Source organism: Scardinius erythrophthalmus, assembly GCF_964197995.2.
Source record: "Scardinius erythrophthalmus genome assembly, chromosome: 8".
Classification (NCBI taxonomy): domain Eukaryota; kingdom Metazoa; phylum Chordata; class Actinopteri; order Cypriniformes; family Leuciscidae; genus Scardinius; species Scardinius erythrophthalmus.
Genome location: NC_138228.1, coordinates 38,407,752 through 38,434,160, shown reverse-complemented (window position 1 = coordinate 38,434,160; position 26,409 = coordinate 38,407,752). Strand labels below are relative to the sequence as shown.

General features: G+C 38.7%; 1 protein-coding gene across 2 annotated transcripts; it reads left to right on the top strand.

Annotated features, from left to right (window-relative positions):
• Positions 1-480: 480 nt before the first annotated feature.
• On the top strand, positions 481-26,015 carry mapk6 (mitogen-activated protein kinase 6). Of its 2 annotated transcripts, none has more exons than XM_081373129.1 (6): positions 481-636; positions 10,936-12,092; positions 22,924-23,068; positions 23,724-23,888; positions 24,145-24,346; positions 24,666-26,015. In XM_081373129.1, exons 2-6 carry the CDS (start codon positions 11,538-11,540, stop codon positions 25,783-25,785), a joined length of 2,187 nt encoding a protein of 728 aa, XP_081229255.1. In that variant the 5' UTR covers positions 481-636; positions 10,936-11,537; the 3' UTR covers positions 25,786-26,015. The 2 variants fall into 2 exon arrangements, with proteins under 2 accessions (XP_081229255.1, XP_081229254.1); XM_081373128.1 differs by lacking the exon at positions 481-636 and adding an exon at positions 9,291-9,441.
• The last annotated feature ends 394 nt before the right edge of the window (positions 26,016-26,409 follow it).

The window sequence follows — 26,409 nt, the reverse complement described above, 5'->3', positions numbered from 1 at the left end:
CAGATGTGCACTAAACGTTAGTCATGCAATATGAAACATAAAAGGTGTGTCTGTTAAATGAATCATTAGTCAGAATCTTGCTACTTTGGAACAGAACAATCAGCTGAAATAATGTTTTGCCAATAGTGAACTGTTGTGTTTCTAAAACTACTCAGATATATAATTCATCATTTTATTTGACTCACCTCTAACTCAAACAGCCATCAAACTGCTGCTGTCTACAAAAAAAAAAAAGGAAAATGTAATGCTCCTATTTGCTTATGTGCACTGAACACACAGTAGTTTAAATGACAGAAAGATAAATGGGTTGAAAATGGTAGAAATAAGGAGGGATTGAAGAATCAAGAGAGATAGTTTAAAAGAGTGTGTGTAGTGACCTGTAAAGGACTAGAGTTGGAGCTGAATAACAGAACCATACACAGAAGAAGCCCCGCCCCCTTCTCTCTTAGCCTATAACAGCCCACTATGGAGTCGGAGTTCAGAAACAGACGAGTGTTCATCCACAACACAACCACTCCGGACACCCTCTGGCTGTCTCTGTCGACCTGCTCTTAACCTCTGTCTTTTTGGATACTTTTACATGGATTACTGACTTTAAAATGTGCTCCCAACTGTTGTTGGATGAATTCAGCCATGGTAAGTTACCTGTTCTTACCTGACTTCACTTGCTGAACTATACTCCTTAATTTATGATTATTACTAATACAATGAATCTTATAAGACCTCTGACTAACTTTCAGAGACTTTTCTCTTGGCGTCCTTCTCTCTTTGGGGACATGTAATATAGACACTGAATGTTCGGGACCGATTTATGATGACAGGTTGGGAAAAGGGCCCAGAAAACAGGGTGCATACGGACAGCTTCAGGATTTAGGAGTGACAGGCAGGTCCTGGCATGGTTTAGTTGTGCATAGCGAAGCTTCAAAACTCTCATTATCAGAAGTGCATCAGTGACCCCTAAAGACCCCGCAGTTACAATTTACAGCACAGCTTCATCTGAACATCATTTAAGTAGCCGATAGAGTTGGCCCTGGGTGCATTGTAATGTACTGTAATTATAGGGCACAAAAATCAACTTTTTGAAATGAAGAGTGCTGTTTCCCCAATACAACTCTAGACAGCATGTGAACACAAACAGTAAACAGAGTGTGTGGTGCAAGCGCTCGGCGAGGAGAGTCGTGAGAGGGTGTAGGAGGCTCAGTAGACCGTGATAACTGGCTCACTGGATTATGTAAACTATAGATCATGGAACATTCCTCTATGGTTTTATTGTTTTGATCAGTGACGTCTGTGACAAATAAGATCAATATCTCTCCAGGACTGAGCTGTCACCCGAAGGTTATGTCATTAACTGTGATGGTGTCAGTGTTGTAGTGGTAGCCTACTGGTTAATGATCTGGCCTGCTTACACAATGGTTGTAGGCTGATGCCAAGTAGCGGTGACCCAGGAACAGGCCGTCGTGCCCTTGATCAGTGGCTCCGGATTGCCCCCAAGGGAACTACTGTACTGGAAGTTGTTTTGCATAAAAAAACATGTTAAATGGTGTGTAAATGTTTAAAACATTACACATTTATTTAGATTTCGTGTTATGTATTATGGATTGATAATCCCAGCTGTGTGATTGTTTATATCATCACAAAATGTAAAATGTATTATCGCCCAGCTCTTTGTATAAAGTCGGATGTATATTATATCCAACTGTCATATATGCAGTATATATTGTGTTCATAAGTAAATGATATTGTGGACTACTATTTAAAAAAAGGAAATCTGAACTGTTGTGTATGACCTAATGTGTGAGAACGGAAGTGAAAGAGTAAAACAAGATGGATGAAGTTCGTTACTCCTGTCTTGTGTAGCCTACTTTGTTGCTACTAACTCCTGAGAGACACCACAAATTGGCGACGAGGATTAGCCAATTTTTTCTCGCTAGAATTGGTCAGGAAGATGGCTGTTGCTAACGTGCCTTTCTCAAGTTTTTCCTGCCTTGCCTCGGTGAGCCAGCTATGAAAAATTATCTGAAAATGATCTACAGGTTATTGATGCAACAGGGGATGCTTGGCCGGACGAAAGATGGAGAGCTGAATTGCTTCACTGCCTTGGCACAGAGGGACAACAGATTTTCTTCTCATTGCCTTACACAGGTACAACGTAAAAGGATGGAGAGGATGCATTGAAAGCCTTCTTCGTGCCAAAAGCTGACACAGTAGCTGAACAAACGTAGCGCCTTCCGTAAACGCTGTGAGGAGCACGAGACAGTTTTAAAGTACGTTGTTGGATTGCGAGAGCTTGTTGTTTCATGTGAGTTCAGTGCCAGTACTGATGAAATGATTCACGATCAGTTAGTAGACAATGTGTTTAGCCCACAAATACGTGAGAGACTTTTACTAGAAACTGATCTCACACTGGACTGAGCTGTTACGATAGCAAGCCAGATTGAATCTGCTGCCGATCAGGCTAAATCCATTTCAAATTCCCGCCAAGTTAGCGCCCCCGTACAAGCGGTGCAGCACACAGTGAAATGCAGAACAACGGGAAAACCCCTCACATGCACCTCAGACGGGGAAAAGGAAGTCAATGCTTTCGTTGTGGACCGGAGGCACACTTAGCTAACACTGTGAACTGCTCGACTGCAACTGCAACATGCAGGAAGTGTAAAAACATTGGAAATTATGCTAGACTCTGCTGATCAGCGCAATCAAACAAGCGCAAGGTCAGTGAAATCGAATTACCCGAAGTTACTGCACTTTACACAGAATATTCAGCTCATACTCCCCACATTACAAGCACTGTGACTATATCTACTTCTGACTCACAGACTTGTGTGGTGGATTTGGTGGTTGACTCCTGGTCTTTCATATCTATCCTGCCTTATAGCACTTATGCATGCCATTTCAGTAACAATGTGCTATCGCAACCCAAAGCCAGGATTGTGACATATATAAAAGTCCAAATTCCGGCGGTTGGATATTTGTCAACGAACGATTCCCTCCCTATACATGACCACTCAGTTCCTGCTATGTTTTTCATGGGGAGGGAACTAATGTCTGCACTGTATGTGAGGATTGAAAACAATCAAGTCCGGCCTCCTAATGCCCTTCCTGTGCTTGTTCCTCCTGTGCCAGTCTTTCAGTGCACTGTTGCTGAGTCAACTGAGTTTGGATGTGCTAAAAACTTAATACACTGCGTAAAGCTGGATGAAACTGTCACACCTGTGCACCAAACACTTCGCCATCTACCACTCTTTGTTCTCAGTGCTGTGTCAGAGGAATTCAATTGTTGCAGTTGGGGTGATAGAACGTATCGACCCCTTTGCATGAGTGTCAACAACTGTCGTTACACAGAAAAAGTCAGGTAAAATTAGGATGTGTGTTGACCTCAGACAGCCATTATTATGAACTCTTTTCCATTGCCACACATGGATGAACTACTCTCTGCACTATAAGTTTCTACTGTTTTCTCTACCATCGACCTGACTAATGCTTACAACCAAGTAACGCTGCATGAGGACAGTCGTGACCTCACAGCCTTTATTACTCACAACGGACCTGTCTGTTTTTGATGTGTTCCTTATGGATTGGCTTCAGCACCCTTTCAGAAGATGATGACCATTATCCTGACTGGCTTGTCAGGGGTTGAAAATTACCTGGATGACTTTATCTTCCATGGATCTGACATGCATGACAAAGCACTTCAAGCAGTCTTACAACGACTAGAAGTGTCATTTCCGGCAAACCAGCCTGCTTCCTTTGGTCATGCTGTTCCACTGGAAGGTCTTCTTCCTGATGAATCACGTGTAAAGGCAATTCAAAATGCTTCTCCTGCAGATAAAGCCGTTGCTTCAGCTCCTGTTGATGAGGAGTTTGTTGCTTTTCTTTGTACTGCCTGTGATTCTCTTTCTGCTGCTGATGTTGATGCTGCATGAGCTTCTTGTCCTGCTTTAATTAAACTTCGTACACAGATTTCCAATGGTTGGCCTCCTACACTCAAGGGGCTGGACGCTGAGTTATTGCGGTACTATAAACTGTGCTTGGAACTGTCTATTAAGGACAGCTTCATCTTTCGAGGCTCACGGCTTATTGTACCTGCTGCGCTTCGATCTGCGCTGGTCTCCTTAGAGCACGAAGAACATCAGAGAGAGGTGAGGACCAAGTAACGCCTTTGTGATCGCTATTGATGGCCAGGGATGGATGCTCAGGTTCATGGTGCTTTATGTTCTTGCTACGTGTGTCAGCTCACTGACAAAACTGTCAAGTCACATCCTGCTCCTCTCCAGTCTGTGCCGCTGCCATATGAGCCATGGCAGAAAGTGGCTGTAGATATAGTTGGTATTTATCCGACTGCAGGTTTGCTATAACCTTAAATGACTATTACAACAAATGGCCTGAGGTCTCCTTTACTCACACTGGCACTTGGGATTATGTGGTTTTGTTTCTGTCATCAGTCTTTAACCACCATGGAAATCCATTGAGTATTGTTAGTGATAACAGTTTTCAGTTTACATCTACTGCTTTCGCTGCTTTTCTGGAAAGAAGGAATATTCGTCACCATCGTTCCTCCCTCTACTCCCCATGGCAGCTAATAGTGCTGTAGAGAGGTTCAACTGTGTGCTCAAACACACTGTCCAAATGACCATCCAGCAACATCAGCCATGGAAACCTGGTAACTGACTTAAGTGTACTGTGCCACTCCACATTCTTCAACTGGTACTTCACCCTTTCAGTTCTTCTATGGCAGGCAAATGCGCATAAGGCCATCTATTTTGCCATCTGTCAACTGGCATGACTGTTCGCCAAAAATTTACTCAGCTGCAACACCAAATGAAAAAGTACACTGATGCTAAGCGAGGTGCTCTCACTCTTTGTTTCCAGGAGGGGGATATAGTGAGGGTACAGACCCCCTTGCATGTTCCTAAGCAACGCAGAAAGTTTCTTAGTGATGGAAAGACATGGAATGCTTCCCGTCTCACTGCATTTCCATGCAAACCAACAACTCCGCCTGAAAACACTGCTCACTACACATGCACTCCTAAACATGATGTTCGGAAGCATAGTTGGTAAATGATTATGTCACTTAAATCTGATGTATGTGTTTGCATTGTTGGTGCATAAGTAAATTTAAAAAGAATTGTGTTCATAAATAAATTATATTGTGGAGTACTGTTTTAAAAAGGAAGTCTGAACTGTTGTGTATTATGTAATGTGTAAGAACGGAAGTGAAAGAGTAAAATAAGATGGATGAAGTTCGCTACTCCTGTCTCATGTGCTTTATTGCTGCTTACTAACTCCTGACAGACTCCACTGTATAAAGCGAAATAAACTAGATAGCAAATCTCACCTGCCTGATTTTGTTGTTTTGTCGCAAAATGTAAATATTATCGCCCAGCTCTTTATATAAAGTTGGATGTATAAGGACTGTATGTCCAATATATACAGTATACCTGCACAGGGTGATATACTATTTAGCATAATCTAATCTGCTGAATTGCTTGTATTGTCGCTAAATGTAAACTATATAACCCAGCTCTAATCTGTTAAATGTGACCATAAGGTATGAAGATATTAAGATATTATTAATATTAATATTATGATTTTCTGTTAAGCTGCTTTGAAACAATGTGTATTGTAAAAAGCATTATACAAATAAATTTGACTTGACTTGACATAATTGGGTTATAAATATAGCATAGGCTACAGCACATTAACAAGTCATATTATAAAATCTGCTTAAAAAAAAAAAACATATGTTAAAGATGTGGCTTAATGGTTATGTGGGTTTTAAATGGTTATATGGTCACTAGGGTGTTGCTAGGCAAAGAGTCCTTAACATAGCTGGATTTTTCAGTGCAAGTCCCGAAGATCATATCCACAAAAATATGATTAGTCAAACCACTCACAAAATTAATTAACAGGATTTGTGTAATAGTATTAATGTCCATGTCATAAATGGTATTTAATACGTTGGGTTAAGTTTTTTTTTTTTTTTTTTTTTTTTTTTTACTCATCCTTGGTATAACCAAAAGTAATAGGAGGGCTTGTTAATTAAATAAAATAACTATTAAATAGAAGCTTAATATAAGGATAAGTTCACATTTTTTGTCTGGTAGTATCCAAAGGTGAAAAAGGAAAACCTCATTTGTGATTTCTGTGAAATGTCGTCACTTTATAAATTATAAATTTGGTTGTGAAAGTGGGTTATGAGCATCTGTTGGTTTAAGACGGTCTGGTGACATAGAGGGTCATAAACCTCAATGTTTGATGTGTGTGAGTGAATGACAGCTGTTACCCAACACCTACTGTTATCCTTTCACATGCTGCTGACACAAAGTCCACAAAGTCACACCAGCTTATGTTTATTTTTTTTCAAATGCATCCCTTTTCAATCGCAAAGGTTTGCATAGATCATGCATGTGTTGTGTGGATTGATTTGGGCTTATATAATGGCTGACAAGACATGTGGTGTGAAACTGGGCTGTGTGAAACTCTTCCATCATAAAATTTTAATAAGGGGTAACACTATACGTCTCAGAGTTACACAACATTGCCACAGGGTAACCTCTTAATAATCCACAAGCAAATACCTTATATTAAGCCACAATCTTGGAGGCATATAATGTGGTACTGGTAGCCTACATATTTAAACCTATCATAAAATCAGACGGTAATGGGGGTAGAATGTGTGGTACAGACAGACCAACAATAGATTTCTATTACATATTGGACCAAACATTGAGGGCATAATATGTTTTTTGTTTGGGATATTTTTTGTTAATATCTCTTGGGCCATATGGCACTGAGGGATAATATACCCAATTAAAATTGTCATCTTGCAGAATGTCCAAGCTGCTCTTTTCCATTCAGTGAAAGTATAGTGTCTGCTCTCAAGCTCCAAAAATGAAAATTTTCAGTGAAGAAATTACTTAAATTTTCCCCCACAAAGCTGCAGTTTCAGAAGAATTGGTATATACCGCAAAGGTTTCATGGGCTACTTTTGTCTTTTTTTTTTGCTGGTACATGTTTCAAGCAACATCGGGGTGAATAAATTACCATTATTAGTTTTGTTTTTTTGATCGAACTATTTTATGTACTTTACAGCAGCCATTCTTAAATAAGCATTACAATAATATTTTACGTATATTTTGCATGTATAATGAGACTGTAATCTAAAATAATGTTTTTCTGCTGTCACTTAGGAGTAGTATACATTGTGTGATATATGATGATTGATGAGTAGGGCACACACACTGTAGCCTACTATGGTGTGAGTGTTGCGCAGTCGTAGTGCGGCATAGGAGCACATGGGGATTCACATGCCATGCGCGCGTATCTCCTCTGATGCTGCACCGCATCCATCCATCCATCCATTCATCCGGCACTGCCGCAGGACATGCAGTCCTGATTATTCTGTTCGAGTCCATGCAGCTCAACTTTGCTGCATGTAATGTGTTTACACAGTGTTCGTTATCATATCAGTCTGGTGGAGCCTTGTGGGCATCAGATGGCTTTTGGACAACTCGGGTGCGGATATGTTACTACACCATCATGCGTCGTGCGCGTCAGACCTCTTCTTATAGCCACATGAAGACATTGGGATATTATTAAAACGTGCATTCTGGAAATAAGCGAGGCGAAACAGGGAGGGAGCGACTAATCGACCCCACTGCAGTGAGTAGAGCTGGCCAGCTGGAACAGAACATGCTGTCTACATCAGATAAGAACCTGAAGGATGATTTTTTTTTTTAAATAGTTTTGTTGTTGATGTTATTACTCGTAAAATTTTAAAGGGCTGTTTATGCAATGGTATTGTCGAAAATGAGAAAAGAAAATAAGGATCTAACTAACTAAATAACTAACTTTAAATAAATAAATTCAGTAAGTTACCCTGAAAGTTCAAGATGCATCCCAAAATAATTACATCACCACAGACCCAGAGCTATTCGGGCAGCAGCTTAATGGCAATAAATCTTGAATGATGGGAACATTGAGATCTGAAGCAGTCTGCCCCTACTGGCAGATCCAGTGTCAGCAGCGATTTATTCTTCATTGACGATTACATGACGTTAAAAGACTAAACCGACCTCAGGACAGAACAGAACGAGCCTGCTTTATCACCCACGAGCATGTGTGAAAGTCAGCATCTGGAATTAAACTGTCTGGAAACAGCAAATAAGTTTAATAAGCTAATTGTGTTGGTTTAAATGGAAACTGTAATGGTCTCTGTGGGTCTCTATACTGGTAATTTGTTGCCTTCTATTGGTGCAATGTTAAAACCACTAAATCCCAATGGAATATTGGCCAAAACACACTACTGGACAGGGTTAATTGCCAGGTCTGTGAAACAAAACCAGCCTAAAGTCCAATCAAAAATAGCCCAAAACCAGCATGACCCTATTCAAATATCAAAACTCATACCTAAATACATATTTTACAGTCTTTGTTATGTGTTATACACAATTTTAACTTGAAAATCACTATGGCCTATTCATATAGACTGTTTTCATAAAAGAGCTCAAAAGGCCCCTCTCTCACAAAATTAGCAGTTTTATCATTGGTAGAATGTAAAACAATTACAGTTTATGTCAAAACTGGGGGGGGGGGGGGAATCAACAGTTTACAATAGCCCAGTTCTGCTGGGAAATGTGCACTTGACATCCACATGCTACTGGAAACCACTTGGTAATAGTTTTAATGGTTAAATGTGGTTTGTAATGGTATTAGTAGTTTTGTTGAAACCATTAGCACTTCTGTGATTGTTTCTATTGTTTGTTTGTTTTTAGCAGGAAGTAAGATTGACACCCTGCAGCAATATCTGCATTAGTGCTTAACTTGGTTCTCTTGAGGTTAATTTACAGTGTAAACGTAAATTATATGACAATGAATTTTTTGTTGTCGATTTTTTAAAATGTTTTCCAATATTATAAAAAGCAGGATTGTGGTACACAAATATAAACCAAACATATTATCAAGAAGAAAAAAAAAAGCTGAATATTTAATTTGTGACAATGAATTTTTAGAAATGTTTTGTATTTTTATGAGCTGTTGCAATATTAAGTGATCGATTTAATTGTTGGTATACCAGAATTCATGTTTGACCATTTGAAGCTCTTTATAGGTGTTGTGGTTATTGCAGTGAGTTTCAATTTAATGATTTGGGAATCAAGCTTGAAAACGCCGCGGTTCCCATAGCAATAAAATAAGCAGGATAAGTGCAAAGAGCATTCAATGCCCATGCGTAGTAACGCTTCATAGAGCAGCAACACGCCATACGGATAGAAATAGAAGCGCACAGTGCGCATGTGTAGCTGCGCTTATTCACACACAGTGCTTCAACACAAGCGCTTCACACTCACACAGCAGTCTGCGAGGAGAGCGCGCTGGTAGCGCACACAAACCTGACCAAGAACGGTTAGGAATAAAATATACATGACACCCGTGAGAAGAGTGAGTACTTAGTTTATGTCTTTGTTTCATGTTTGAGCGTGTCTGGGGTGTAAATATGGCTACTTTAATATGTTAAAGGGTTTATTTTAACGGCAAAAGGCGGCGCGATGGTTATCCGCGGCACAATAACCTTCTTTGTTCAGGTAACACGTTGAAGCGACTTAAAAACATCAAGATTTTACACTCACATCATTAGAGCACACTGTTTACACCTATATGAGCCATTAATATGCGATATTAACGTTTATATTTCACCATTAGCTGGTTTATTATTCTTTTCAAAATGTGTTTTTAAGGTGAATTGGTGTTTACGTGAATGCTGCCGCTATTTATTATTCGTTTTATTACAACGTCAGTTTAATATTGTTTTTATATATAGGAGTCTTCTTGTTTTTATTAGGTTATTGAATCTGTTTTACAGTTTTTGCATTGAAACAGTGTTTCGACTCTGAGCCGGTGTTCAGTTTTAGCTTTAGCATGTAGCCTGGCAGTAAAATGGAGGACCGATAATGACCAATAAAAACACATCCTGATTGACTAAACTTTACTGAAGCGCAATAAAAACAAGCCACTTCTGTACAACACAGTAGTAGTTTTCCTCGTTATTGTATTTTGTTTCTAAAACCCTCACACCTCAACCATATCCACTTTAATGTTGAATTGTTCATTAATCTCTGTAGGTATTCCTGGAAAATCATAACATTTACTTTTTGAGTGTTAACGTAAATGTGTCAGTAAACACTGTCATAGAATGTCTTTAATGGAGTTTATGTGGTGGGTCCATAACAGAAACATGTTTTGTGGGATTATGTTTATTATTTAAAACACACTTTCACTATATCATTGTTTAAATATGACTTATAGGTGTTGGTTTAATGTAAGTACAGGACTGATTCAGTGTTTGTTGGCTCCCTTATTCAGTTAACAAAATGGTTGGCAGCCGGTCGGCCATAATTTCCCTCACACACTACTGCAACGTGGCTGAATCACCCCCCAACCTTTGTGTCTTCAGACACAGGCCGGGGCCCGTGTTAATCCATTACACGTGTGTTACGATCACTGTGGTTACTGAAGTCTGGGGAGGAGAAATAGGAACCCATGACATCAGATAGCGTAGACACGTCAGAGATGGGGTTCATGAACAATCACACAAACAGGAAACATTGCACAAGAGGGCTGTCGATTTACCGCCGGAAATTCATTCAGAAAGTTCAGAACTGAATAAGCAGTGCTCTGTATTGTGTACTCGTGGTCTTGACGTTTTAAATATATGTTGAGAAAAGATTGTTACATTCTCTTCCGTATCCTTTGTACGATCTCAGATCACGGATCAGGTTAATTCATTTTCCAATGTCTCCTCCATAGAAAAGGGAAATCGTGTTTGCAAAGTGCTCATAAGGATTGTAATTGTAAACAACTTTGAGTTTTGGTCTTCTGAATCTGATCTATGGTAAATTGCTGCTAATTGGTTGTTTTTTTTTCTCTGTTTTGCAGGGTATCCCAGTGTAAAATGGAGGATAGTTTTGATTGCGACTGCGGTGAGCTGGAGCCGCCTGATCATTGAGAAGGAATCGTCTCACTGAGATCACAACCCTTTTGGTTTCCACACATCAGGTGCTTAAAACAGGAAAATAAAAAAGTAGATTTAACACCATTTACTTGGACCGCTAATAATGCTGCTACTCAGGGCCAGTCATACACTGAAAATTTCTGCACTGTGACGATGGTTTTATAGTTAGTGACTTTAATTATTTCAGTTGCTTTCAAAGATATTTCATTGGCCTCCAAATTCATTCCATTGTACCCTATTAAACATTGAAATAAAGAAAAATCTCCCACATACTATGTAAAAAGCTGCTAAAAAGTGTTGTGTATGATGACAACATATCTTGGCAACATATCCAAATCAGTTCCCAGCATCTCCCAGAATACGCTGTTACAGTCGGTCGGGGAAAGCGGTCTCGGCCTCGTGTTTTTAGGTTTGTCTTTCTCATCTAGCTCTAGTAGTTGCAACTTAAGATCGGTGCATATCAGATAAATCAGAAATCGTTCCAGCTATAACATCTGCAAAGAGCTGCTATATTCTAGCCTGCAAAATGGCAGAGAAATTTGAGAGCCTTATGAACATTCACGGCTTCGACCTGGGCCCTCGCTACATGGACCTGAAGCCACTGGGCTACGGGGGAAACGGACTGGTCTTTTCCGCTGTCGACACCGATTGTGACAAGAGGGTCGCTGTGAAAAAGATAGTCTTGACCGACCCTCAGAGCGTCAAACATGCACTACGTGAAATCAAGATCATCCGCAGACTCGATCACGACAACATCGTGAAGGTGTTCGAAACCCTGGGGCCCAGTGGCAGGAGACTTACGGAGGATGTGATCTCTCTGACGGAAGTCAACTCCGTGTATATCGTACAGGAGTACATGGAAACCGACCTCTGTAAAGTACTGGAACAGGGCTTGTTGTCCGAGGACCACGCACGGCTGTTCATGTACCAACTGCTGCGAGGACTCAAATACATCCACTCGGCAAACGTGCTTCACCGCGACCTGAAGCCCGCCAACCTCTTCGTCAACACAGAAGACTTGGTACTGAAAATTGGGGACTTTGGACTCGCCCGTATCATGGACCCACACTATTCCCATAAGGTATTTCAAAAATTTCACTCTCATATTTAGCTCTTTCAGTGTTTGAAGTCTGTTCCATCTCATTGAAAACCATCCAGATGGCATCTTGTATGACTTAGCTATGAATGAGCTTTAATTCCATTCACTGATTCGTTGTTTCACATGAAGTAAATAGTAGTGCGACAGTCCTTGAAATGACACCGACTTCCTGTTTCTCTGACACCCTTTCCAATACGTAAACTTCCACTACAGTTTCCTCATATCTGGTTGTTTGTGTCTTGTGTGTATTGAAAGGAACAGACAGGAACACTACAGAAATATTATGAAAGAATGATACAGCTGTTCCTTTATGGAATCAGAGTTGAATGTCCAGTATTTCTCCACATCCGGAATGTAGTTATGTGGGGGAAATTTCACTGATGTTAGAGGTTGTGGCTGGATCCAAGCATACACGTATCTCAAATTTGTATTCATTTCTCCTCTATGGGCTCACATGATCATATGCCAGCCAAATCTCCTCTCACACGTGTATTCAGACAAGCCTCCTTCAAGGCCTTTTAGAGTGTGAGCTGTTCCTGCTTTAGCTATGAATAGCTGCTGTCACTCCCCCCCCCACATACTCTGGTCTGGGTTTGTTCTACAGGGAACAAGAACATTGAGAGGTGATATCAGGCTCTGGTCCTGTAATTACTGATTCAGCTGCTCTACTAGCTTGACAACTGGAAAGTTTGAGAAATCAGATTCATTGACCATTTTTACATGCATAGAAAAAAGCATAAATCAGAGATTTGAGATTTCATCACATCTGTCATGAAAACAAGTTTCCAAATGTATTGGAAAAAGTTTATATAAAAACTGCCATGTGCAGTTTAAATATTTATATACAACTCTTTTATTTGAGTGTTTAATTTATGTAATAAATTAATTTCAGTTTATGGCTAAATTAAACCTTTAATTGTATTCAGTGTTTGTGTCTCTGTAAAAAATATTTTTTGGTTCAGGAGTATTCTGTATACATGCAATAAGCGTATTATGAAAAACTTGACACATGCATGCTCTTTTCCCACTGTTTTTTTTCTTGTCATTCGAGTTAATTTTTAATACACTTGCACAGTAATTTAACCAGCTCATTCATTTTATTTCACATGAGCGCAATGAATTTGAGTGTAGGTTATGAAAGTTTTTATGCTTTTACCCATCTGCGTATGATTTATGTCCCTTATTTTGTAATCTCGTGAGGAATTTGTTTCCTCTTTGCTCCAGAAATGGTTATCTTGACTTTGATAGCTGAACTTTTCACAGTACCCGTTTCTTATAGTGCTCAAATACTGTTTTTCAGACACACGCAGGTATACGAAAATCAGCGGATTCTCATTTATGTTTCGAAATTACAGAATTCCAATTAAAAGTGGCACATGTAACACATTTACATAACCCATACATGGTCTGAGTATAACCAAAGTCTCATATTAATTTGGATATTCACTTTTATGGTTACTGATTCTCAGTAAAATGTCATGTTTTTGTAGAAGAGGCCAGAAAAGATGTTGAGAAGCAAACTTTCTCACACTTCTTTTGCTTCTATCCATTCCTCCTTTTGTCTTTCTCTCGATTTTTCTCTTTGCTGCATTGAGTATTGTCAAACTGCTGTGTTCTCACTTTTGCTGACCTGTTTAAGCTGTTTTGTGCATTGATGGATGGAGATGGAGAACGAGAAGAGCGTGTGAGTGATGCCTTTTGCGAAATGACCCGTTCCTGCAGTCAGCACTTCAGTGGTGGCTTATGGAGGGTTGTGGGAAGCACTGTTTCTACACAGGACGTGACCGTTGTCGCGACAAGTTGCGTCGCAAAAGACTGAGTCTACACTGGATGTGACAAAGCGACCACGTCCTTGTCAGAAAGCAAGTGCTTGGCGTACGTCAGAAAAAGAATTTGGCATCAGTTTATTGTCGGCTATTTGTCGCTGCGCATCACATCCAGTCTAGACAGTATCACTGATGATGTGTTCTATTGTCTTGTCACATTGTGTCGCGTTGTTCGCGTCTGCTATATACACAGTGTCAGCCATTCCAGTCTCTAGTTTTATATTCTCTTTTTAAATTTTTTTTTTATTATTCTTACACGCGTCAAATTGACCTTGACGATTCGGCTATGACTTAAACCTTTGACAAGTACGATCACAAGTGGACATTCAAATCTGTGTTTGTGCAGCCGCTGACCCAGATAGAGCAGTTGTCATGTATAAGTATGAAACGGCTTTACAAAGTCTTTTCAACCACACAGTATCATTAGGCTATTTCTGTGTTGCAATGTAAAAGTTTAAAAGTGATAAAAGTTTATAGTTTGGAATTGGATATAAACACTGATGTCTATGGTAGTGATCAAAATCGAGTAAATCGCCTTATTAATAGCTTGATGCTTCAAACAAAGATTGTATCACATCATTGTCATTGAAGCATTTATTCAAGAGTTGTTCAAAAATGATGATTCTTCCAGTAATAAACCAAGTGAAGTATTTGAGTGAGTCATTGAATCATTCATTCAAACAAACAGTGTTTTTAATTAATAATACAAAAATGTTTGTCAGCAATTAACGTTTTGTAAGAATCGCTTGACTAAATTGTGTGTTCTTTTGTTTAGTTGTCTTTTCAGAATCATGGAATAATAGTTGACCACTATTCTTCTAAACCATAGCCACAACTACCTTCAAAGGCTGCAACCTAACTAGAAGTTGAAGTTTTTCCCTCTTTTCCACCTCGCTTTTAAATCGCTTATGAATTAGCGGCAGTTTGAGGGTGACAAATGTTTGAAGGCCGGGTTCATTATTCTTCTTAATGAAAAGCACAACAACAAAACAGTACTATGACAAACTCTCTTATGTTAAACGTATAACTTTTATTAACAAGTGAATAAGCATACATCATGCCGATCTGTGCTATGACTCTCGTTCGGCTCACGCTAAATTGAGCAGACGCGTTCAGGTTTTAACTGTAGTTTTATCTGTAACTGACCTAAATTAATTTTATTACAATAAAAAAAAAAAAAAACAGGTGCCATGGTGGACGAGTGATGTATGTGTGCGGCTGAACACTGTTTAACAGACTATAGCAGCAAGCCTAATAGACAGACGCGTGTTATAGCGGTAGAGCCGAACAACAGGCATATAAAATGTAGATTCAGCTAATTAAAGATACAAAAGTTATTCAGTCAAGATTAGTCAGTGATTTTCTTTATTTTTTCATTAACATTAATGTAGGACTGGAACAAATAATTTTTTTAAAAATCGATTAATCTGTTGTGATTTCCCCCCCCCCCCATCCCCCACCCGAATAATCAAATATTCTAACAATTATTTCCCCCCTCCCGGTTTATCTATTTTTTTTTATATAGTTAGTTAATCCTAAAATAACCAATAATTTACTAATAAATAATGACTAACTAATATATGTATGAACTTTAACCTAATGATATTATTTATCACAAAAGATAAGGTTTAGGCAGTGTAGGCCTAATTAGGTAAGATGTTAGTTGTTAATTGAAAAAAAACAAAAAAATCAATAGAAAAATAATCGTTAGTTCCAGCCCTTATAATATTGCCATATCGCCCAGCCGTTGTTGTCTACCAACAATAAGAAAATCCAAGCACACATTGGGTTAATTTGTAATTTCATAATTTTATCAGTACATTTTGGTATTGAATGGATACAATGGTGCTCCTTTCAGTAAGGGTCTACATTGCTCCTAGTAAAAAAAGTTAGACTGGAGCTGGTATTACGTACTGAGTATACAGCAACTGCAGTCTTTTACATACAAGTCTTAAAGGTACAGTAGCAAATGGCCTGTTTACTAAGAGTAAAAAAATCTGGAAAATCATGAAAACTATGACTGTTTTCTGATAAAAACAACAACAACAAAAAAAACTAATTAAGATTAGGCAGACCTTAGAGAGAAAAAAAAAATAAGTGTAGAAGTGAACACATTAAGAATTGTGAGAAGGGTCCTGCATTAAAGGGCAGCTGCTTGTTTTTAGAGGGTCTTTTTATGCTCTGCTCTAGAAATCCGACCCAGTCTGGAATGTTTGGAATTCACGTGCGGATCAACCCCCTACTTCCCTTCTCCCTCTCCTCTCTTCTCTTTGTCTGTTTTTGGCTGAGTGCTCTGGATTCTGGTCTTCCTCCAAGTCCTGCTTTTGATGTTTGCTTGTGTCATTGGGTTCAGACTTGTTCTTCCTCTTCTCTGCAGCTGTTTGAGGTTTTCGTTTTTGTCAGTTTACCAAAGGCTGTCTGATTGAGCTGCAGAGGGGCTCCTTTGTTCATTGTGCGCATGTGCGTATGTTAAATGTGGTGTGAAAAGAGACTGTTTCTTGAACACAGGGGACTTTTAGAGGCATACATTGGGCCTGGAGTGTTTTTCACTCCTCTCAGCACTTTCTGACATTGACTCATTTTACAGGGGAGCTCTGAACTCCACTCCTTCACCAGACTTGAATTTGACCTACTTTTGTGGTCTCCGATGATCTCAGAACTGGAAAAAAAAAAAAAAATACACTGCTTTCTCACATGAAAGATCAAAGTGAGGTACACACACACACACACACACACACACACACACACACACACACACACACACACACACACACACACACACACACACACACACACACACACACACACACACACACACACACACACACACACACACACACACACACACACACACAAAATGTGAGACCCTTTTCCCTCAACCTGTGTGATTTGAAGTATTGAAAACAGTCCCCTAATTTTGAGCTATAGTAATGCTTGCCCTAGCAAATGACAATAAATATGAGGTTGGGGTTTGTCAATTCTGTCTGACATTTAATCCTCCTGCTGTTTGGTTGGAGCCCGTCTCATGGTCTGCATGAGTCATCATCTCACGCCACCAGCGAGGGTGGATTCAGTTAACATTCAAATGAGTTGCCTAAAATGTGTCATAACTAGCTTGGCTTGACTTTCTCAAGAAGCATTTAAGCAGAAATTTGAATTGCACTGACCCTATGAGAATGATCTTGTCAGTTCCTGAGCACTAGGGGTGTAACAATATATCATGTCACAATATTTCGCAATACTAAAATTCACATTATGTATCGTGGATAGTGACTGTATTGTTCACCCTAAATAAAAAGTACTGTGTGAGAGAAAATTCAAGTTTGCTGAGTTTTAGTGTCAGTACTACATTAAACTGCTAGCCTATATATAATGTTGAATAATGGCAATGGGGGAATATTTTTGGGTCCTGATAATGCCAAATGACTTGTTACCAGTAAAACGTGGCTAGTAATCTAGCCAGTGACAGTGCAAGCATATTCATCTAAAATTCGGTATTTTCCTTATTGTGCTTGTCATCCCTTGCTATTTTACATGTTTGTTCTATTAAACTATTGTGTGTAATGTCATGTACATAATTTGTGCTTTTAGTATTATTGTTAATTAAAAATCAAAACAAAAAACATTACTATTGTATTTCACTGTAAAATAAAATAATAATAATATTTAATAAAAAAAAGTAATTTTACTAGGGGTGGGTATGTATGTTTGTATAAATAGATATATGCACTATTCTAGATAAATTGAATCACGATTTTGTTTCAAACAGAGATTGCGATTCTCCCACGATTCTGAACTAAACAAAATAATGTAATTTACTAGGCTAGAGGTTGTGACAATTAATTTCTGCAGTCTATTTAAAATGTTTAATTAATCTGAATGAATTATTTTTTTAATCTGTTATGAATGATTCAATGACTCACTCATATATACTCGTTTCAATACTGGATGAATTGATGTTTTTAAACGAATCTCTTGAATGAATTATTAAATTATAAATGTATTGTCACTTGCCGCCACCTGGTGGTGTAACGATGTAGTTGATACAATCGTTACTTAAAAGCGCCAAGTTACTTTCAAAAGGTGATTTTTCTCTATTTTGATCGCTTGTGTACTTCTGTAACAGGGGCGATTCTAGGATTTTCATTTTAGGGGGGCTCAGCCCCCAATGAGGGTATGATGTAAAAAAAAAGAAAGAAAAAAAGTTAGTTTATGGTCTAATGCTCATTATTAACTAGTTTCATTCATTCATCCAGCAACATGCATATGGCACGGTTTTATAATCACTGAGGTCCCGAATGTGAGGTATTTAGGGGGGTTCGGGGGCATGCTTCCCCGAGAAAATTTTGATTTCTCTGATCTACATATGTGCATTTTAAGATGTTTTGAAGGCCAAAAAAATTGTATGACAATAGCTTTAAAACCATGTGCGGGCAGCTGGGTTTTTTTCTCACCTCATCAGCAGCACACTCTTTTTCTCTTTGTTTTTATCTTGCTCTGTCTTTTCCCTTCCTAAAGCTGAGCTTTGACTGATATAGGCTTTTTATTTTTGTCTGTCAGTGAAGAAAGTAAACATAGGGTCAACTGATAGGTTGATTCATGAATCATTTTCTCAGACAAAGCTACCAGGAAAGCTAGGTAACTAAGTCCATCTACAATGAAATATAAATTATTTTATTTTTTAAGCTTTTTAGCCTTTATAATCAACAATACGGTTGGTTATTCATCAAGTTACCCCGTGAAAATCTATTTAATTTCAAATCATTTAACTAACCAACATGTATTAATGTAATTGTCTATTGGCAATATGATTAATCTGTTCTATATTTATTTCTATTTATTAAAAATAACAACATGAATTATCAATTTGCCACTTCTATAAATCAAGTACTTAACCTGTTAACTGTCACCCCCCTTTTTTTGAGTAGACATGAAAGTATAGATGTACAATTGGTCTTGTTTTAAAGAAAACATTTGGCAGATTTTTGTAGAAGTGAAATAAATTAAGGAAGTGAAACAGAAAAAAAGTTATAGAAGTTTGAGTTTATGGAAATGTAAAATGTAAAAAATTTAATTATTCATATTTTATATAAAATATATATTTTTAAAACCTGGGTGACTCTAAAACTGCAAAAAAATCAAAGTAAAAAATCTGAACAAGTTGTGTTTCAAAATTTAGGTTGATATCTCAAAAAATGAGCTTTCAGTAAGATTTTGTTTGGGCGCAGTACCAAACATTTTCACTAGGTGACAACCAGACTCCATTACTGCCCATATAAGGGCGCCTCCATTTCCATATGTGGTTTGAGTGATCATCTGAACCATTATTTCCACAATTTTCATACAATTTATTAAGTAGACATTCTATTCAGAAGTAATATGGGAAGTTTGGCAGATTTTGATATGAATTCAACCTCTAAGAAACACATAAAAATGTTCATTGCTATTTCAAAATAAAGGTCTGAACACACCTAGGAATATGAAAATAGTCTTGTTGCAAATTGATAAATTACGGCTCCTCTGTAATTTATTTTGAAAATCAGTCACCAAATATGAAAACTAGAGATTGTAAGCTTTCAAATGATATATAGTTTGTCAAGATTAGTTTAGGTTTAGTATAGGATATTACTGTTTTAAATATGTAATGAATTTGGGCCCACCGGTTAACAGGTTAAAAGAAAATCACAAATCCCTTTACTCTACTCTTACTCTAATATATGTATCATGATACACTCCTCCTGATTCATTATTACTTAATACAAAACTATTAATACAAAACAAAATAACTCCACATGATGTTTCTCTCTCTGGGCCATCTAGTGCTTTCAGACAATTATGTGTGTCTTTAATCATTTCTGTGCATGGCTGCATAATGTAATGCCGAAATACAAAATAATATGTTTTAAAGTTTAAAAAGTAAATTAAAATAAATCATGATCGTTTTCTAAAGTATGTTTTCATGGGTGTTAATCGCTTCATTTTTGTAGGAATAAAAAACAACTATCACACTGTGATAAGGGCTGAAAGGTGAACGCAGCGAAACGTATTGGTATTGGGTGAGAAACCAAACCGTCCCGTGTTGCTCAATGCTCCAGTAACATTACATTATGTAAACTGCAATGCATTTATGACAAAGAACTGCACCGATGCAGATGTAATATCATAGCAATCTATCAATAAATGCACTCACGACACACCTTGTACTCTCTGATGTTCGCTCTGCTCGGCGGCGCCCCTGCAGATTGAAAAATGCGCTAAATCCAAGCAGACTCAGACAAGGGGTGGAGCCGAAACTTGACGCAGCTTGCCGCCGTTTCAAATGAGTTTTTTTAAAGGGGACTGAAGCGATCAAAAATGTATTAATCAAATATTTTTTAGGGGGGCTGGGCAGAAGTTTAGGGGGGCTGAAGCCCCCCTAAAAAGGGCCTAGTGACGCCCCTGTTCTGTAATATGAATATTTATAGCACAGAAATACTGTGTGGTTGAAAATACTGTTTGTGAAGCTGTTTTATACCTATGTATGATGACTGCTTTCTCTGGGTCAGCGGCAGAGCCAATGCAGGTTTGAATGTTCCAGTGTGATTTTGTCAAAGGTGTAATAGACAGGCGAATTGTCATTTAGGAACGAGATCGAGTGGGTGTTTGAATTGAGATTGCGAATATATTTTTTTATTTTTTCTTTGTAAACGATTAATTGTGCTGTGTAGTGTTGTCACGATACTAGAATTTCTAACTTCGATATGATACCTTGAAAAATATCGATATTCGATACCATTTTCGATACCACAGAGAAAAAAACTGCCACAATATTAAGGGGGTATTTTTTTTTATTTAAAGCTAAATATAACAAGTTTAGAACATGACAATGAGGCGTATTTTAAATGAGCGAAAACAATGCTCACTGGATCGACATGTAGTCAAGTCAAGTCACCTTTATTTACATAGTGCTTTTAACAATACAGATTGTGTCAAATCACTTAACAGTATCAAATTGGAGGATATGTGTCAGTAATGTATAATAATAAGATTAAACATAACATTTTCAGTTAAAGGCATTTCATTATTGAATTCATAGATGTCATTGTCTAGCTCAGTTTAGTTTAATTAGTAACTATCTGTGTTATCAAATTGATGATAATCGCTAATGAAGGCAAATTGCAGAATTAAATAATATTTTTTGAATAAAGTTACATAAGCACAAGTTAAGTTGCGAACATGCATAGATGGCAGGCCCCTGAAGCCATATCTACAGACTTGTGGATGGGCTTCTTTGACTTGGGCCAGCAAGGAACCACTTTCTTGGAAGCACAGCTTAATGTAAAAATCTAAAGTCTAATTTTGCCATTACAGCCGATTGGTTTTCTCTTTTGATTGAGCATCAGTCTGGTCTCTTTAGCATGAGAGTTTTTAAATTTAATCCTTTAGCAGGATCCTTCTTTCACACAGTCTTTGAGTAGCATGTGATTTGAATGTTCGTAATCTACTTCCAGGTAATCTGCTCTCATTGCATTATGCAACCCTGCGCATGACCTTTGATGCAGAAACTATGACAATTGTTTAGTAATCTTTTTAAGTTGGTGTACTTCCAAGCATCTGTGCTGTTTTAAGAGGGAGTGAAAGGTCACTTGAGGTCTGTTTGTGATGTAAAATGGTAGTCTGTTGGTATTTGTTGGTCCAGAGAAGGTTTTTCAATGGCTAATTGTGTACGTGGTCTGCTGTAATCTGTTTTTAACAGCTTGACTGATACCCTGCAAAAAATACATGACCATGGATGCAGACAAATAGCCCTTGCAGTGAACTGTGGATTAATATGTGGCCTCAAGAATCACATTTTTTTGTTTTGGGCCATTGGCTGGACACTGAGTCTGTGTGAGGATGTTTGATATTATGCACAGTAGAGCTGCAGGATTAATCATAAAAAAAAAAAAAAAAAAAAATAACAATCTCCATTCAAACACACCCACATGATCTCATTCCTAAATGACAACGATTCGGCCATGTCTATTAAACCTTTGACAAAATACTTGGATAAAAGTACAATATATATATATATATGTTCAGAATTGTGGGAGAATTGTGATCTCTATTTGAAACAACAACAAATAAATCGTGATTCTCAATATATACAGAATCGTGCAGCTCTAATGAACAGTGACCCAGTGGTGCAGGCTAATGTCAATGACTTGTCTGTCTGTCTGCCATTGTGTCGGGCACGAGACGGATTATCCTGGTTCTTTGTCGAGAGGGACTGCTGATCTGTCTGTCTGTCCATTTGTGTCGTCCTTGAGTCATTATCTTTCTGTGTGTCCTTTAGATCTATAGGCCAGAAGCATACAGTGGTTACTTTGGCAAAGCCTTTGTCCTGTTGAGCATAAATTCTTGGGTCACTGTGGTGGTAATAAACCATAGTACTCAATGGTAAAAAGTAGAAGTTACACTCAAATGTCTGTGCCTTTAAACCCGCCGTGTTATATAGATGCATGATGAGAGCGTGTTTGTGATTCTGTCATAATGGTAGCTGGCCTGAAAGGGAAAAAAACTGACCAAAGACAACAATTTACGCAACAACTTACACTAGTATACACTATAGTGACCCATAATTCATTCAAATGTTTTGGAAAATAACAATGGGCCTGACTGTAGCATAGCTCGAAACTGACTGAAAATTAAATGTTCATGTAGTTATAAGCCTTTTCATTTGAAGGGTAGATGTGTAACTGGGCCATGTGATGGCTGCTTTACTCAGGAAATGTCTCAGGTCTGGTACAGCTGTCCCGAGTGTTTTATACATGCCATATAGTGCATGAACTCGTCAATGAACAAGATGAGACATGAGGAACATAAATTAACTGCTCATGCAGTAGGGTTGTTTTTTCTTTTCTTTCATAAATGCATGCAAGTTACAGTTTCTGCAAACCTTTAGAGGATTTTTGTTCAGTCCAAGGATCTTTGTCTTGACACTGACATTGGTTATGTCTTCTCCATAGGGGCATCTGTCTGAGGGACTGGTCACTAAATGGTATCGCTCTCCTCGTCTGCTCCTTTCCCCAAATAACTACACCAAAGCCATTGACATGTGGGCCGCTGGGTGCATCTTTGCTGAAATGCTGACTGGAAAAACACTCTTTGCAGGTATTAAAACATTGTCTCTGTGTGTGAATGTATTCTGCCTAATTTTTGTAGTTCTAATCTTGGTGACTCTATCTTGTATTATCTTGCACACAACATGATGAGGTAGTTGAAGGTCATTTCCTGTGGCCATGTATTAAAATAAACTAGGACAACGTTTTTCTTTTTCTTACGTTGTAGTTAAGAGAGAGAAGCTCTTTCTGTGAACTCAAACTTTTTGGAAACTGGGACAGAACTGTTGGTTTTGGTGTATTTTAGTTTGGATGCAGGCTTAGGAAATATCTGAAATATTTATTTAAATTATGACTTCCTGGCCCTCAAAAGTTATTGAAATTAATAAAATTGTAAAAGGTCATGGAAATGCCTCTATTGAATATACATTTTTTTAGTTACTCAGCTCCAATATATTTCATTGGCTATAAACTACTCTTTGTGAGCTTAGTCTCTTTAAATGTATTTTTACAAGTCTGTATCCAATAATCTTTAACAACTGGAAAAGTCATGGAAATTCATTGGAGGATGAAATTAGCCATCAGTCTTGACAAACATGCACACTTAACTAGACCAGTTTTAGTATACAAGTGTCCGTTGTGCCAAATATTGGTAGTGCATTTGCTTTGACGCAGTTTTTCTGAATTAAACAATTGTGTGTGCGCAGGAGCTCACGAGCTGGAACAGATGCAGCTGATTCTGGAATCCATTCCGGTAGTCCATGAGGAAGACCGACTGGAACTTCAAAGTGTAATACCCGTCTTTATCAGAAACGACATGTCAGAACCACACACGCCGCTTGCCAAGTTACTGCCTGGTGTCAGCCCTGAGGGTAAGTTGCACAAGCATATTTGCAGAATGCATGCAATTCATAGGAACAATTTATGGACACTTAAATTCCTGGAAACTTGAATACCACTCTCCCTTCCCATGCCCCATTTTTTTTTTCAGCAATCCATAGGATTCTCTATGATTTTAGAAAATGATCTAAGTTCTGCTACTGTTGATGCTAAGCCATATTGTGTTGGTAAAGGAAACATAAATGGCAGGCTAAATCTGATGTATTATTGTTCATTTGTTTACGGCAGCCTTGGATTTCCTGGAGAAGATCTTGACCTTTAACCCCATGGACCGGCTCACTGCGGAAGAGGCTCTTGCTCACCCATACATGAGCGATTACTCATTCCCATTAGACGAACCAGTGTCATCGCACCCCTTCCACATTGAGGATGAGGTGGATGACATCTTGCTCATGGATGAGAGCCACAGTCACATCTACAACTGGGACAGGTGAGCTCACACTGAATGGAGAAAATACCTGCATCATTCTATGAGACTTGACTTTTGGTAAGAGCAGAGTAAGTGTAAGCAAAGCCCATTTAAGGAAAGTCAGTTCTCCTGGCCGCCATCTATCCAATGGCAAGATTGCTTCTGGGCAGCTATTTTCTTTGTAAGCAATATTTCAGTACAGCTCCTACATAATTGAATGAATAAAAGCTGAAGTCTCCAAAACTTTTCGTCAAGCTTACAGTTTTATAGCATTTCTGATCCGCAATAAAATCAGATAACCCAGATCAATTTACATTTGTTGTTCTTTTTCCCACTGTAGGTACCATGACAGTCAGTTCTCTGATCAAGACTGGCACCTGCACAGCACCCATGAAGTGGAAGATGTGCAGCGTGATCCTCGGGCTATGTCAGACGGCACAGACGAGGAGGAGGTCCAGATCGACCCACGGAAATACATGGATGGAGAGTGCGAAAAGTTCCTAGAGGATCCATCATTCGACCTCCTCTCAGAGCACTCGTGGCAAGAGGAAGATCACCATGAGAACAAGTACTGCGACCAAGAGTGCAGCTACACTTGCAACTACAAAGCTGTTTCCCCATCCTACCTGGATAATCTGATCTGGAGGGACAGTGAGGTGAACCACTACTACGAGCCCAAACTCATCATCAACCTCTCTAACTGGAAAGAGCAACAGAGCAAAGAGAAGTTAGACAAAAAGGGCAAGAGCAAGTGTGAGAAGAATGGACTGGTCAAGGCCCAGATCGCCCTGCAGGAAGCGTCTCAGAACCACAGCGTGGCCGAGAAGGATCGTGAACAAGAAAAACACCAGAACCACAACCAGGGCTTCGACTTTGACTCGTTTATCGCCAGCACCATCAAACTGAGCCTCCAGCCGGAATCCGGTGACGTTGACCTCCTAAATGAGTTAAACACCTCAGTTTCCCAACTGGACACTCGTGCTCCTTGCGGCTCCATGTCCAAGTCCATCAGTCAGGAAAAAGAAGAGAAGTGTCTAGTCAACCTGGCACAGCTCGGTGTTCGGACACCCTGTCCTTGGGAAAGTTTCACGGACACCGGTGTTGCCGAGAGCAGCCTGATCGACGAGGCTTGCTGGGATGTCCGCAAAGACGAGCAGCTCCAGAAGGAGAACAGCAGCTGCCAGAGCAGTTACCTAGACCGGCTCTTCAGCAAGCGTGAGGAGGCTGAGTCCGAGGTCCCGGAGCCCGTCGAGGTGGCTGCTCCGGAGGGTGACTTCATATCCTGTGACGGCGAGATAGTCTTTAACATGCAGCTGGAGTCTCTGGCCATTGCGGGGTTCGACGGAGCGGCTGACATTCCTCTGAAGTCCATCCAGGCCACGCTAACGCCCTCTGCTGTTAAACGCTCCCCACAAATCGCCCATAAAACCTACAGCAGCATTTTCAAGCATTTAAATTAAAAAAACACCCCGTTCAAGCAGAGTCCAGCTTATTTTTTATAGAGTTATGTATTTCTGTACTTGAATCATTTATCTTTTTACATATGGTTACTTTTTAAGGAAACTTTTTTTCTTTTTGTAAAATTTGTGGATTAAATGTTAATGAATTCAGTTAGTAAGTTCATCCAAAGTGCTGGACTGTTTTCCTACACATGAAACATGTTTTTTCTTTTGCCCTCAAATTTTCAGTTCCAACTCTGAATATATATATATATATATATATATATATATATATATATATATATATATATATATATATATATATATATATATATATATATATATATATATTAAAAAATATAAACTAACGGCATGACATTTGCACACAGTGTACTGTAGATTCAGAAACAGGTTAGGGAAAGACAGAGGAACAACTGTTAAGTAGAGAAATAGATGGTTTATTCATTGCAAGTAAAGGATTGGAGAAAAAGAGGGTGGAATAATGCACTAAGTGGGAGATGCTGCCACTGACGTCATAATGTGACCTTCTGACTGACAGCCAATAGGACAGACGTAAGCTGTGCGTCCTGGCCTTTCTCTTCCTTTTGTGTAACTAAGGCTAATGTATTTATTTGACTTTTTCCA